A 15887-nucleotide genomic window follows, 5' to 3' on the forward strand; every position below is an offset into this window, starting at 1 on the left:
CTGTTTTTCTGCTAAGGATTACAGGATGACTTTGCTGCATGGAGGGGGCCACTGGAGGGGCGGGCATGTACCATAAAATCTTACATGAAAAGAAAGGGGGGGGGGGGGGGGTAGCCAGCCTAAATCCTGTAGAAAATCTTTGACGCTGAAGCTTCAAGTTGCAAACACCTGCCAAGAAACCTAAATGTTTCTGTAAAGAGAAGTCAACCAAAATCCCTCCTGAGATGTGTGCAGATGTGGTGACCAGCTATAAGAAACGCTTTATCTCCTTGCTTAGCAACACCACCAGGTACTTGTGTTTTCTTGAAGATCAAATACTTATTTCACTCTATGATGTGCAAATCAGTTTATAGCTTTTATGTAATGTGAAAATTTTTCTAGATTTTAAGTTGATATTCTCGCTCTCTCTATTAAAATTAAATTAATAATGAACTTTTAATTCAGAGGATAGAAATGAGAACTAGTTTGTGTTACAAAATAAAGCAGTCAGTGTTCTCAATTTTAGTCCCTCTCAGTTTCGTATAAAAGCTTATTTGTTTTTTGTTTTTTTTGGTCATCTCAAAACTTGACTTTATAACTCAAAATTAAGGTTAGGGGAAAAATTGATTATTTTATTTTCCTTTTCTTGTTTGTTTGTTTGTTTTAGTAAGTCTCAGACCAACTATAAAGTCAAGTGCATATTCACATATATATATTTTTTCTGCCACTCTTGACTTCCTGTGTACTACCACAACTCCTGTCTTGGCACTCTATCATATATTTCCTCTAGGTCCACAAAGACACCGCGCACGTGTTCTTCTAATCTTCTCTCTACTGCTCCAACAACCCTCTCAAAGCAAACATTATTGTAACGCTCGGCTGCTGCTCACTGATCGTCACCACAACTTCTCCCAGCAGCAGGGGGCAGCAATGATGTAACAGTGGCTACTGTCTGCCGGAAATGAAAAGCTGTAGAAGAAGAACGCAGCCATCTCCCGTAAATGTGCTAACTTACGCGGAAGCAGCAGAGTGTGCTAACTGGTTGCATTAATTCTACAAACAGGCACATTTACCTGCTCTAAAAGGTAATCAGAGACATTTATTAATTTAAGTTTGTTTTTTTACCATATGCATTTATTATGCGCTCTCTGAAAGCGATAAATATTAGCAAATTGTAGCCGACCCAGAGTCTTTTTAGCCTGACTCGCTGATCGACCTTACGTTACCAACAAAGGGACTGCGCTGGTTTCGCAATTGCTGGTGTGCAAATTATAAGCTAGGGGTTAGTTTCTAGATATAAAGGTCAAGTTGAATGGGTCGACTCCAGAGGCCGTGTTACAAGACTTAAAAAAAAAAAAACAAAAGAAAGAAAGGAAAATACCTGAACTGCTTTTAATGTAAGCAACCCCTCGTTTACAGCCGCCTGTTGCTAACAATAGCTATGACTACTTTAGCAGTAGCCACTGTGATATTTTAGGGCAAAGCCAAATTTGAATGGCTGGAACGAATCTGGACTGTAGTGTCTAAGCGGTAATGCTAACCAGGAGCTCTCGAATTTTAGATTAAATTGAGGTCAGATCGCAGTTGTTCAGCTATGGGACGTTAAACAGGTTTGGTAGGTTCAGCAACTGCTCGATTAAACGGGGTTTTCAAGGCCCCGGAAACGCCTTCAAGTCCAGGTAAACGTATAGGGTACGGAAAACACCTGTTAGCAGCTGTATGACAGCCACCAAAACACCGTTTTTATGAATATTACATTTTGTTTCAATATGCTGGGTTTGTATATACATTTTATGCGGCAGCTTTTAAAATCACCAGCCTGAGTTTACAGAAAAATGTAATAGTAGTGTCAGTCTGGAATAATGCACATTGGACGGCGACAGTCTCATGATAATATTGCGATTTTTCAAAGTAATTTTGTAATAATTATGTTTGTGATAGTATGGGCAAAAATACAGCACTTATTGGTGTAAAAGCAACAATCTGAATTTTTAGCCTTTTTCCAGTGAGCTGCCGTCATAGATCGCGGACTACATGATTCAAACTGTGTGTCTATTGCCACAAGGTGCCAGCAGCAGCACTGCAATAGACTAGTTGTTACACAGTATATGTCAAATGTAAGACCAACAGCCGGTGGCGTGGTGCTTTCCTGAGAAAGTTGAAGTGAAAAGATAGCATAACTGCTCATCAGGACCCTTTGGAGTGTTGTAACCTAATAAAGTAGAAACGGAGCTTTTTAACTAGTTTCATCCACCATTTATTTTGCATGTCATATGGAGTGCAACTAGTGAGTGCTCTATATGTGTCTTTATCACCTACCTTCATAGCATGGTTGTAGTCGCTGAGCTGCATTAAGCTGGAACAGTTTTCTTATGCGTTTTCCATATTGTTGTGCTGCTTTGGAGGTCTGCCCTCCCAACTAAGCGTCAAACAATTTTCATATTATTGGCTCCCTTTTTTTACAAGTAGAAATATAAGAAAGTGTTGCGCTGCCCATCATTTCTTTATATTTTGCTTTGAGCTAGACTTCCTTGTAATTTTTAAAGTGGTCTTGAGAAATAGTCCTCCAGGTTTTCTGAAAGTCAGTGTTTTTCTTTGAATAGTGTTATGTCTATGGATAACAATACACTTAACAAAGAAGCAGTTTAAAATTGTATTTTTGACACTGTATTATATCAGCATGTCATTAAAACACAGGTGTTCCTATTTCTTTTGTTGAATTCATGAAAAACACCAACAATAACACAGTTTGACAGACATGAAATAGTATCTAGGCACCAACAAAGTGATTACCAAAGAGCTCTTAGTTGAAATTTGTGCATGGTGTTCAGTGTGTCCATTTAAAAAAGAGAGGAAACTGGAGGGCCAAAGAAGTGGCAAATCTTACCCCCACCAAATATGTATATATATATCTACAGGATCTGAAGGTCATGTCTTGAAGAAATCCATCCACCAAAGAACTGTGTCAGACCTGAAAGATACATCTGGACCTTCAGGTGATCTATGTACTGTTCACTGAAGGTTCAACAGAAATGGTCTCAGTGGAAGGATGGCTGTAAGAAGCCATTCTTATACAGGGGGAAAGAGAAAGGGGAGAAAGAGTTTGAGGTATGTCAAATTACACAAGGACTGGATTAAAAATCAGTAGCAACAGGTCTTCTGGAGCGAGGAATCCAAATTTGAAGTTTTTGGTTGAAAGGAGGATGTCACAGTACATCAACAGTAAGTGTCTGTAGCCATCTGTAAAACATAGTGGAGGCTCTGTCATGGTTTGCAGCTGTATTTCAGCCAGTGGTGTTGGCTGGAGTTCTTTGAAAAATTTGTGAAATGATAAACACAGAAAATAACGTAAAATCAGAAAACAGCTGATTGTTAGCGGCTTCATTTTTGAGCATGACACTGATAACAAACACACTGCCAATGCAGTAAAAACATACCTGGACAGAAAAACACAGTGGCCTCTCCAGAGCCTGGACTTCAACATTATTGAAGAAGTATGGGATCATCTTCACAGAGAATGGAATAAATAGCAGCCAACATCCAAAGAAGAGCTTTGAATGTCCTTCAAGAAGCCTAGAGAACTATTCCTGAAGACTACTTTAAGAAAACATCCCTCAGAGAGTTCAGGCTGTGTTCAAGGATCAAGTTGGTCATAACAAATATTGACTTTCAAGGTCATTAGAATTCTACAGACATTTTTGCCTTGTATACGGTTTTTAAATTTCCATTTAGGTTGGCACATATTTCCTATTTTCCAAGGAAAAATATAAAGACATTTTTTAAAAGGTTTTGCAAAATAAATTTTTTTAGTACACACAGAATTGCATGCTAGCTTAATCCACATAAAACAAAACAAAAAGGTTAAAGGCATAGAAAATATTGTTTTTGCAGTAAAAAGCAGAGTAGAAAAACACGTAAGCATCAGTTCATTTACCGTTTACACACAGGTAATTGTTAGTACCTTTTTACATTTTTTCCCACAGTATGCTTATAATCTCACTTTAAAGAGAACAGATCTGTAATCACTGAAATGGTTGGACATTCATTACACTGTGTTTTTAAAGTTTTCAGGCTTGGATCCGAAGTCCTGTGCCATTTTTTTTTTCCTTGAGCCCATCATTTACTTCTATCACGGCTTCATCCCTTCTTTAAAGCTTTATTCTTGTGTAAATTAAGGAATTGTCTGCGGATGGACTAAGTTTTGGATTGGGACTAGGAATATGATTAAGGACCACTTCCACAGCTATTTGTGAAAGCAAGAAGTGATCTCTAAAAGTCTGCAGGTGCCCCCCTTCTTTTGTGTCAGCAGTGTCGCCTACTCAGCCAACATGTCTGATGGCCGGATCTATGTGGGGAATCTTCCCATGGATGTCCAGGAGAGAGACATTGAGGATCTCTTCTACAAATATGGAAAAATTCGTGAAATAGAATTGAAGAACAATAGAGGCACTATCCCTTTTGCCTTCGTCCGATTTGAAGACCCACGGTGAGTTTTGCGGATGGTTTTTGGCAACTCGAATCACACTCCTCCTTGTTGGACACCATAAATTTTGTGGTATATCGTCTCCAGTGACTGCCGGCAGGGAATGGATGGAGACAAGATATCCAACCTTTGTCCGCTAGGCGTACTTTGGTAAGGAGTTCTTTGCTCTCTTCTCTTAGGGATGCAGATGATGCGGTCTATGGAAGGAATGGATATGGATATGGGGACTCCAAGCTGCGTGTGGAGTATCCCCGTTCTAAACCTGGCCCAATGGGAGGTGGTGGAGGAGCACCTAGAGGAAGATTTGGACCCCCAACTCGAAGATCTGAATTCCGGGTCATAGTGTCTGGTAGGTGGACGCCATGAGTCGTAGCCAATTAATATTACTCTCTCATTCGGTACGGCCTGGAAATCAAGGGGACTGGTAGGAAAGTGGACATAGGAGTCTTAGGCAGATAACTTTCTCCCATTCGCATGCCGGACTGGAGAACAAGGGGACTGGTAGCTGGACGTCATGAGTCGTAGGCAGATCATTCTCTCTTTCTCATGGCGGACTGGAGGACAAGGGGACTAGTTGAGGACGTCATGAGTCATAGGCAGATATGTTTCTCTCTCTCATGGCGGATTGGAAGTCAAAGGGACTAAGTGGATGAGGTCATGAAAATCAAAACAGTAAAGTGAAACCGGTCATGTTGGCTGAGTAACCCCAAACACCGGCTATAGTGATGGTAGGTGTCATTTTGTCATTGTGTATCATTAATTATGTTATGTGCTTTGTCAAATGTTTCTGTAGTTCACCTAAAACACTGGGTGGAGAAGTGGGTGGACTTATCAGTCAGGAGACTTGAAAAAGTCAATTAGTTTTTTCCTACTGGTTATAAGGATGATTGACCATCTCAGTATTTTCAACTGTGGGTTTGGCATTAATAAGTAACTGCTGTGCATGGAAAGTGTTAATGATTAAAGACAGTGTAAATTAACACTTGGTGCTGAATAGGTAACACCTTAGACAGACCACAAATCCAGGTCTTAGCTTTATAGTGTTTTAACATTAACCAGGTTGTGTCATTCCTGGCATTTTTAGCAATTTAAAGGCAGGGGAAATGCAAAGTCTTCCACTTCTCCATCTTCTTTAGGTTTCAAGAGGTGTAAAGGTCAGACTGTATAAAAATAATGAATTAAAGAAAGAGTTGCACTTTGGAGAAATAATGAAACCCTTTCCTGCTAAGATTTTAGGTTTAAAGTGTCAGGTAAATTTAAGCAGGGAAGTATATTTTGTCCACACCATCATTTAGTCTTTTCCTGTTCCAGGACTGCCACCATCTGGAAGCTGGCAGGATCTGAAGGATCACATGCGGGAAGCAGGAGATGTCTGTTTTGCAGATGTGCAGCGTGACGGAGAGGGTGTAGTGGAATTTCTCCGTAGAGAGGACATGGAGTATGCACTGCGTAGATTGGATGGGACAGAGTTCCGTTCACATCAGGTTAGTGTTAGTGATGGTGAGATTTAATCGTTCCTCTGATGATAAACTGCAGCTGATGTCGTGTAATTCTTTTGTTATTTCTTGTTAGGGGGAGACTGCTTATATCCGTGTGTATGAGGAAAGAGGTACTCCCAACTGGGATCGATCACGATCCCGTTCCAGATCCAGAGGTCGCTATTCTCCTTACTATAACAGAAGATCTCCCCCTGCGCGCTACCAGTCGCCCCCACGCCATGCTATGTCACGGCATAGCCCACCTCCGAGAAGACACCTTCCGCCACACCACAGCCCACCACCTCGTCATTATCGGTAGAAAGTCGCATCATTTAGAGGAATTGGATGATTATTTTTTGTGGTTTGTTTTTGTAATTCTACATTTTATTTTTTTTTGTTTTTGTTTTGTTTTTTAAAAACCTCAGGCCTCCTCATAGCACACACCATTTTTATTTCTTGATTAAAAACATTCCATGGTCAGGAACCCCTGAACAACCTGCTCCTCCCCACAGTCTTGTTTTTAGGGGGAGTTTTTTTGTTTGTTAAACACCCATACGTTATCCGGAAACAGAATTATGTGTTAACTTTTTGTGAGATAACCATTTGACCATTATGTAACATATTGGAGGTTTCTTTTATAAAGAAATTCGGGAGTGCGATGTCAAACATTTAAAACAAAGTACACATTTCTGCAGTCCTGCTTCTTGAATTGACGTAATTTTATTTTTCATGTGTCACATCTTAGTAGCTTTAAGTATGAAAGGGTGCGTTTTCTGTTTGGCCAAACCAAGAACCCATAAAACTAATCAGTATAGTAAAATTAGTGAACCCTTTTAGTGTAACACGTTGACTGTGAGACTTAATTGTCCTTTGGGTTTGTTTTCGGGTTTTTCTTTGTACGTGTAGGCCGCTGACCGAGGTGGTCTAAATGTAGATTATAATTTGTATGCATCTCTATCGTTTTTGGGGGTTTTTTCTTTACCAATAAAATGCAAACTTTTACTGTGACAGTTTCTTTTCCATTTTTTTTCTGTACTTAAAGTGAAGACATTTCCCTTCTTTAATCTGCAGTAATAATTTATATAGAAAAAAAAAATGTGGAGTAGATTCCAAGAAATCAACAGTTCAAAGTTGAAAAATTGTCTATTCAGCTTCTGCCCAAACTAGAATAATGAACTGGATAACATGAAAAAGACACAAAGGACAACTATTCCTTTTTCTTGCGGTTTTATTCCCAGTCACATCTATGCCAGTAGTCTATTTGCTTAGTCGATTAGTTAGGGTGATAACCTTTGAATAACCTTTAAATAAAGAAAACGTATGCAATAATATGATTATTCCTGAGGTTACTTTATTAGACCTGTGCTTCCAATGACTAAATCAATGCTGATATTGAAATAGTTTGGTTTAATGGAGCACGCTGGACCTCTAACGCAGCTTGCTCTTGAATGCTTTGCTTCTTATATTGATTTTTATGCTGATTTTTTCCATGTGAGCTTACCTGCGATAACTTCTGGACACTTGTAGATCATTAGGACTAGAGTGTTCTTAACAGAAACAGCAACATTTTATGGTTACCTTGTCCTCAGCGCTCCGTGTGTCTGTGGCCTAGACACAGCTGAAGCCTGATTACAGCGTCTGGGCACCGAGCAGCCTCAATAGCCTGGAAAGGTGCTAACCGCTAGGCTAACTAGCAACAAGATGCCTTCCCTCTCCACAGATGACTACCACAGCCTCCTGCAGAAGATTGCAGTACTGGAGACAAAAATTCATCGCTTAGAAGTAAACGTGGAGGTAAATGGACTGTGTGGAAATGAAACAACCTTGCCTTTGATTCAAAACAATGGCGATGAGCAAGCTAGTACACAGCTAAGGAGCACAGATAACATGACCAAGAAAGTAGACTCTGTGCATTATTATAAATCCTCAAGTGATAATCCCCCCTTAGACTGTCTTGGTGCAAAACCAAGACATAAATCATGTCTCCTGGAAGGGGGAGGACGTATCACAGGCAGGGCACAGCGAGCTGAAATCTCTGAAACCGACTGGCCTTCACTTCCTACGAGACAGAGAAGCTCTTCTACCCCTGTATACGGGAGGAAACAGGACTGGACAATCGTGAATAGGAAGGTTAACAACAAACCTCCAAAACAACTGAATGTGAAACTGCAGAACAGATTTGCTCCACTATCAAAGGACCCTGGATCTATATCGGACAACCATCCATCTAAAAGCAGCGAAATAAGGTCTGAAAATCTGTTGAAAAGTGAAAGGCCACAGGGAAAGCTAAAGGCTAGGCCTGAAACTCTGATTGTGGGTGACTCTGCCGTAAAGGATGTACAAAGGATGTGCGGTAAGAACACTAAAGTCCTCTGCTTTCCTAACGATATGGTCAACAACCTGAAGGAGAGAATTCTTCAAATTGCAGATGAATATCCAACTGTGACAAACATTGTTCTGCATACAGGGTCAAACGATGTGTCCAAACAACAGTCGGAGGTTCTGAAACGGGACTTTACTGGATTATTAAATACTGTAAACTCTCTGAATGCAGCTGTATTCATCAGTGGACCTGTACCGCCGGTCAGAGGAGGAGACGAGAGATTCAGCAGGTTGTTTACACTGAATAAATGGCTTATATCAGCATGTGCTGACCACTCAGTGCATTTTATCGACAACTTTAATATTTTTTGGGAACGCAGGCATCTGTTCAAAGCAAATGGATTTAATTTTAACAAGTCAGGGGTGAAACTGTTCACCTCCAACTTGTTTTATTCCATACGTCATCCATCCGTGCTTGGTGCCAAGGCTGAGATAAACGAGGAGTTATCTCATAAAGAGGAACAAACAGTACTCCAAGAACAGACAAAGCCCAGCAGAAACCTTGAGGAGGAGCTCCATTTGCCCCCACCCGGGAAGAGCCTCAGAAAGGAGAGACATCCATGGCATCTGAGGAAGAGCCTCAGAAAGGAGAGACATCTAAGGCAAGAAGAGGGGTCCCTATTTGCCTCCAACTCTCTCAACAACACCAACGACCAGGACAAGGGACCACGACCTTCCCCAGTCCCCCAAACCCCTGACAGGCCATCACCCTCCTCCCCCTCCCTTTCTCCCTCCTCCCCACACCTGAAATTCACTGAGGAGATGATGGAGCGGGTCAATGCTGGGCTCAGATCTACCCCCCCGTCCCAATCCCTTTTTGTCCCCCATAAACCCCCCACCAGAGCGGCCAAAGGTTCGCCATCGAGCCCCACCCTCAACAGAGCAATCGAAGTCACATTGCCCAGCCTCGCCCCCCTTAGTTCCTCTTCATGCCCTGTCTCCGCAGTCTGATGCGTGATGTGTGAAGGGTCCGGGCTGTGAGGATTATGGCAGTGATGACTTTTCCCAGGAGAAGCTGGGACCCTGTTTACTAGAAGGTTTTAAAATTTCTGTACTTTTAGGTGACAGGAGACATGTGGCCTGGTCAAAACACAGAGAGCTGCACTCTAAAAGATCTTTAAACATAGTAAACATACCTTGTGTGCCACAGACTGCTCCCAAACACGAGGGGACAAGTAATACCTCTAAAACACTTAAGTTGGCTTTATTAAACATTAGATCTCTAGCTGGGAAAACATTTTTAATTAATGATTTAATCACTGAGCACAGCCTTGATTTTATGTTTTTAACTGAAACTTGGTTGGACCAAAGTAACAGTGGAGCTGTTCTCATCGAGACGACCCCTCCTAACTACAGTTTTATCAGTGAGGTCAGGGCGAGCAGGAGAGGAGGAGGGGTTGCTGTCTTATTTAATGAATCATTTCAATGTAAGCAGCTATCTCCTGGAAGTTTTCAGTCTTTTGAATATGTGGCTTTACAGCTGAAGGCCCCATCCAAAGTTGTGTTTCTTAATGTTTACAGGCCTCCCAAATACTGCACAGACTTTTTTAATGACCTCAGTGAACTGCTGTCTGTGATCTGTGTTGATTTTGACTGTGTAATTATTGCTGGGGATTTTAACATTCATGTGGACAACCCTCAGGACAAAGGGACTAAAGACCTGAGTAACACTCTGGGCAACTTTGGGCTGACTCAGCATGTAACAGAGGCCACACATAATAGAGGACACACTCTTGACCTACTGATCTCCAAGGGCCTGAGCATTTCAAAGGTTACTGTGTCTGATGTGGGCGTGTCTGATCATTACTGTGTTTTCTTTGAAAGTAAAATCTCAGCCCACACAAATATATCAACAACAGTGATCACAAAACGGTGTATAACTGAACACAGTAGTGCAATTTTTAACCAGGTCTTCCCATTAACACCTGACCTGTCCAGAGGGTCAGTCAATGAGCTCGTCAATAGCTTCAATGCTAACATGTTAAATGTAATGGACACTATTGCTCCCATTAAGGTGAAGGTTATCTCTGGAAGGAAAAAGTCTCCATGGAGAAACTCCACACTGGTGAAAAAAGAAAAAAGAGAGTGTAGGAAAGCTGAGCGCAGATGGAGAAAAACAAACCTCCAGGTTCATTATGACATCTATAAAGAGAAACTTCACAATTATAATTTACAACTGAGGAGTGCAAGGAGGTCCTACTTCTCTGACATCATCACTAAAAACAGCCATAATGCTCGGGTCTTATTTTCTACAGTTGACAGGCTAACAAACCCCCCTGTGTCAGTGGCAGCTGAACTTCATTCGACCATGGCCTGCAATGACTTTGCCAAATTCTTCACTGAAAAAATCCAAAAAATTAGACAAGCAATTGGTACATCAACAGCAGATCCAGGATATGTACTGTGTCCACCAAAAAACTGTTTAAACACCATGAAACAGTTTCAACCTATTAACAGCAAAGACCTGGAGGACATCTTAGGTCAACTGAACTCCTCCTCCTGCTGTTTAGATGTCCTGCCAACAAGTTTTTTCAAAAAGGTCTCAAAGACTTTGGAGTCAGACCTGTTACAGATCGTCAACTTTTCTTTATTATCAGGTGTGTTTCCAGAATCACTAAAAACTGCTGTAATCAAACCTATACTGAAAAAGGACAATCTTGACAAGACACAAATGAACAACTACAGGCCGATCTCAAATCTCCCGTTTTTAAGTAAGATCATTGAAAAAGCAGTTTCTCAACAGCTCAGTTACTTCTTAAAACAGAATAATTGCTACGATGCCTTCCAGTCAGGTTTTAGACAGAACCACAGCACTGAAACCGCTCTGACCAAAGTGTTTAGTGACATATGTCTGAATACAGACAGTGGAAAAATGTCAGTCTTAGTTTTACTGGATCTCAGTGCAGCATTGATACAGTTGACCACAACATATTACTCAAACGACTGGAGAACTGGACAGGTCTTTCAGGAACTGTACTAAACTGGTTCAAAACATACTTAGAAAACAGGAAATACTTTGTATCAATAGGTAACTTCACATCTGAGCAGACAAGTATCACATGTGGAGTTCCCCAAGGTTCCATCTTGGGACCCCTTCTGTTTAACATCTACATGCTCCCACTGGCACAGATTATAAACAACAACAAAATAAACTATCACAGCTATGCAGATGACACACAAATATATATCACAATGTCACCAGGAGACCGAGGCCCTGTACAGGCTCTTGGTAAATGCATTGAGGAAATCAATGACTGGTTGTGCCACAATTTTCTCCAGCTAAACAAAAACAAAACTGAGGTAATAGTCTTTGGCGCCAAAGAAAAACGATTACAGGTCACCAGAGAACTTCAATCTATACATCTAAAAACCACAAACCAGGCGAGAAATTTGGGTGTAGTGATGGATGCAGACTTAAACTTAGAAAAACACATTAAGACAATAACAAAGTCAGCTTACTATCACCTCAAGAATATATCAAGGATAAAAGATCTGATGTCTCAACAGGACCTGGAAAAACTAGTCCATGCATTCATTTTTAGTAGGCTTGATTACTGTAACAGCATCTTTACAGGTCTACCTAAAAAATCAGTCAGACAACTACAGCTCATTCAGAACTCTGCTGCTCGAGTCCTCACTAAGACCAAAAAAGTGGACCACATCAGTCCAGCTCTGAGGTCCTTACACTGGCTGCCTGTCCGTCAGAGGATAGACTTTAAAGTTCTGATGCTGGCCTATAAAGCTCTGAATGGTTTAGGACCAAAATACATCAATGACCTCCTGACCCAGTATGAACCATCCAGATCCCTCAGGTCATCTGGATCCGGTCTTTTATCAGTTCCCAGAGTCAGAACCAGACACGGAGAAGCTGCATTCAGCTTTTATGCTCCTTATATCTGGAACAAACTCCCAGAAAGCCTCAGATCAGCTGAAACACTCAGTTTATTTAAATCCAGGTTGAAGACTCACCTGTTCTCAGCTGCATTTGAATAAAGCACCAAATCCACACTTTAAGCTTAAATTTCAAAACTTACATTTAACTACTGATTTTATCTACTGTTCTGATTTTATCTGTTTTGATTTTATATACTGTTGTTTGTTTGTTAATTACTTAGTTAGTTTATTTGCTTGTTTTATTCAATTTTAAATCATGCTTTTTATTTGTTCTTGTTTCTAATGTCTCTGTAAAGCACTTTGAATCACCTTGTTGTTGAATTGTGCTATACAAATAAACTTGCCTTGCCTTGCCTTAACATACATATAAAAAAAAAATCCCAGTACCATCTGTTCTTCTCCAAGGATTACGTGACAGTTTTAAGTTGGGTAGTTGCGCAGCTGATCTGACTTTACCTAAAGAGCCATATTACCTTCCTCCATCCAGGACGTCAGTGCTGGGTCCATTGAGGTGAGCAAACTACGGTTCCATCCAATTATCTGATTTTTAACTCAAACAAATTTATCAGAGAGATAGCAAAAGCATTAGGACTGGCCAAACCATCCGGTACACTCTTATAAAGAAGGAATGTGCTGACTAGCTCAGCAAGAAGCCAACAGAAGCACATGATGATAGAATTATTTCCCTAGATGAGAAAAACAACATTTAAATAAGTCAAGAAAATTCGTGGCAAGGCAGGCGTGGCATTGTCAAGATCTACAATCAATAGATACACTGATCAGTCATGTCGGCCCCCCTTTTGCTGACGGCTGAGTTTGAGTCGTGTACTCCACTAGACCCCTGAAGGTATGCCTACTACCTGTAAGCATCTGGGTGTTGTTTTTAGGCAGACTTGAAACAAACTGACCCTATTTCAGACACGCAAATAAGGCACCAGAACAAAGAATCAGGATCAAAAATACGATCTAAAGTGGTTATTATTACAAACAATTTTACACAAGATAATCTGAAGATCTGAAGTTTACATTATTGTATTTTGCACAACTCTGTTGCTTGTGAAGCTCGCACACAAGAATTTCACTCACATGTGCTGTACCAATGTACCTGCACATGTGATGTGACAATAAAAGTGATTTGATTTGATTTGATCAAAGCTCTTTTAACCAGAAAGAACACGCAGGGCACCTTAAATGCAAAATATAAGATTTTTAATACACAATAAATTAAGTATACTCAGTGACCATTTTAGAAGACAGAAAAAATAAAAATATATTTATTTCCATTGGCATACTTTTAGCTTTTGCTTCATTATAATCAGACCAGGCCCATATACAGACATTGTATTGCATTTAATAAATAAGTACTAGCTTAGGGGTTGTTTTTTTTTTGTAAAGTAAGTCAGTTTCTTCTTAACACATTGTATACTGTAAATCTTCTGACAACAAACAGCAATACACAAACAGCAATACTCAGGCAAGATCATATGTAGACACATTAGCAGTGATATTAAAACACTGGAATTTAAGCCACAGTGAAACAGACGTGTGTGTTTTGGCTATTTTGTAACTGTAAGTGGCACCAATAAATCATATTTTCTGACTTGCCTCTCTCGGTATCGAGCTATATAGAGTATCTTGTGTTTATCTGCCGAGATCTTAAGATATTCACCTTTACACGTATACTCCCGAGCTCTTAATCATTTCTCGTCTTAAGGCTAAACAAATGAAATCCACTATGACTGCAGCAAAAAAATGAACTGACAAAATCATCATTATCTACATGGCTACATACCACTGACCAGCTACCATTCATTTAAAAGTAAAAAGCTTATCATCAAGATCGCACTTTCCTCATAGCTGAAGTTAGAGCTCTGACATTCTGAGCAGCAGTGAAATAGTGATAATAATGAAGAGAAATGTCCGGGAAATATTAAACTATTCGCTGCCTTTGGGGGTTTTTGGCATACAGAAACAATTTGACGCGCTTTAAAGCCATGACAACCAAGTTCATCAGGGCGAGACAGAGTTTAAGAGTGAAAGTGAAAAAGGGAAGTGGAGCATGTGAAGGAAGCACAAACTGCCACCAGCTAACTACCTCTTTGAAATAACCACCAGCAGAAAAATTACGACCACGACTCTCTATATCGCATGGAAGCTAAATCTGGTAAAGCTGTGCTGCTTTCAATTCAATCCAATTCATATACAGTGGGGCAAAAAAGTATTTAGTCAGCCACCGATTGTGCAAGTTCCCCCACTTAAAATGATGACAGAGGTCAGTAATTTGCACCAGAGGTACACTTCAACTGTGAGAGACAGAATGTGAAAAAAAAATCCATGAATCCACATGGTAGGATTTGTAAAGAATTTATTCGTAAATCAGGGTGGAAAATAAGTATTTGGTCACCTCAAACAAGGAAAATCTCTGGCTCTCACAGACCTGTAACGTCTTCTGTAAGAAGCTTTTCTGTCCCCCACTCGTTACCTGTATGAATGGCACCTGTTTGAACTCATCATCTGTATAAAAGACACCTGTCCACAGCCTCAAACAGTCAGACTCCAAACTCCGCCATGGCCAAGACCAAAGAGCTTTCGAAGGACACCAGGAAAAGTATTGTAGACCTGCACCAGACTGGGAAGAGTGAATCTACAATAGGCAAGCAGCTTGGTGTGAAAAAATCAACTGTGGGAGCAATCATCAGAAAATGGAAGACATACAAGACCACTGATAATCTCCCTCGATCTGGGGCTCCACGCAAGATCTCATCCCGTGGGGTCAAAATGATCATGAGAACGGTGAGCAAAGATCCCAGAACCACACGGGGGGACCTGGTGAATGACCTGCAGAGAGCTGGGACCAAAGTAACAAAGGTCACCATCAGTAACACACTACAACGGCAGGGAATCAAATCCCGCAGTGCCAGACGTGTTCCGCTGCTGAAGCCAGTGCATGTCCAGGCCCGTCTGAAGTTTGCCAGAGAGCACATGGATGATACAGCAGAGGATTGGGAGAATGTCATGTGGTCAGATGAAACCAAAGTAGAACTTTTTGGTATAAACTCAACTCGTCGTGTTTGGAGGAAGAAGAATACTGAGTTGCATCCCAAGAACACCATACCTACTGTGAAGCATGGGGGTGGAAACATCATGCTATGGGGCTGTTTTTCTGCCAAGGGGACAGGACGACTGATCCGTGTTAAGGACAGAATGAATGGGGCCATGTATCGTGAGATTTTGAGCCAAAACCTCCTTCCATCAGTGAGAACTTTGAAGATGAAACGAGGCTGGGTCTTCCAACATGACAATGATCCAAAACACACCGCCCGGGCAACAAAGGAGTGGCTCCGTAAGAAGCATTTGAAAGTCCTGGAGTGGCCTAGCCAGTCTCCAGACCTCAACCCCATAGAAAATCTGTGGCGGGAGTTGAAAGTCTGTGTTGCTCGGCGACAGCCCCAAAACATCACTGCTCTCGAGAAGATCTGCATGGAGGAATGGGCCAAAATACCAGCTACTGTGTGTGCAAACCTGGTAAAGACCTATAGTAACCGTTTGACCTCTGTTATTGCCAACAAAGGTTATGTTACAAAGTATTGAGTTGTATTTTTGTTATTGACCAAATACTTATTTTCCACCCTGATTTACGAATAAATTCTTTACAAATCCTACCATGTGGA

General features: G+C 40.9%; 1 protein-coding gene across 6 annotated transcripts; it reads left to right on the forward strand.

Moving 5' to 3' along the window:
- The first annotated feature begins 153 nt into the window (after positions 1–153).
- srsf9 (serine and arginine rich splicing factor 9) lies at positions 154–6948 on the forward strand. 6 transcript variants are annotated; one of them, XM_086300711.1, is made up of 7 exons: positions 154–289; positions 770–1064; positions 2898–2975; positions 4289–4465; positions 4642–4811; positions 5774–5946; positions 6035–6948. In XM_086300711.1, exons 4-7 carry the CDS (start codon positions 4308–4310, stop codon positions 6257–6259), a joined length of 726 nt encoding a protein of 241 aa, XP_086156837.1. In that variant the 5' UTR covers positions 154–289; positions 770–1064; positions 2898–2975; positions 4289–4307; the 3' UTR covers positions 6260–6948. The 6 variants fall into 6 exon arrangements, with proteins under 6 accessions (XP_086156837.1, XP_086156832.1, XP_086156833.1 ...); XM_086300706.1 differs by having other exon boundaries at positions 2898–4465; XM_086300707.1 differs by lacking the exon at positions 2898–2975 and having other exon boundaries at positions 4044–4465.
- The last annotated feature ends 8939 nt before the right edge of the window (positions 6949–15887 follow it).

Source organism: Aulonocara sp. 'chitande type north' Nkhata Bay, linkage group LG7 (assembly GCF_057382095.1).
Source record: "Aulonocara sp. 'chitande type north' Nkhata Bay isolate Kocher_YH1m ecotype deep benthic linkage group LG7, A_spYH_male_GT1.1, whole genome shotgun sequence".
In the NCBI taxonomy this organism is placed as follows: Eukaryota; Metazoa; Chordata; class Actinopteri; order Cichliformes; family Cichlidae; genus Aulonocara; species Aulonocara sp. 'chitande type north' Nkhata Bay.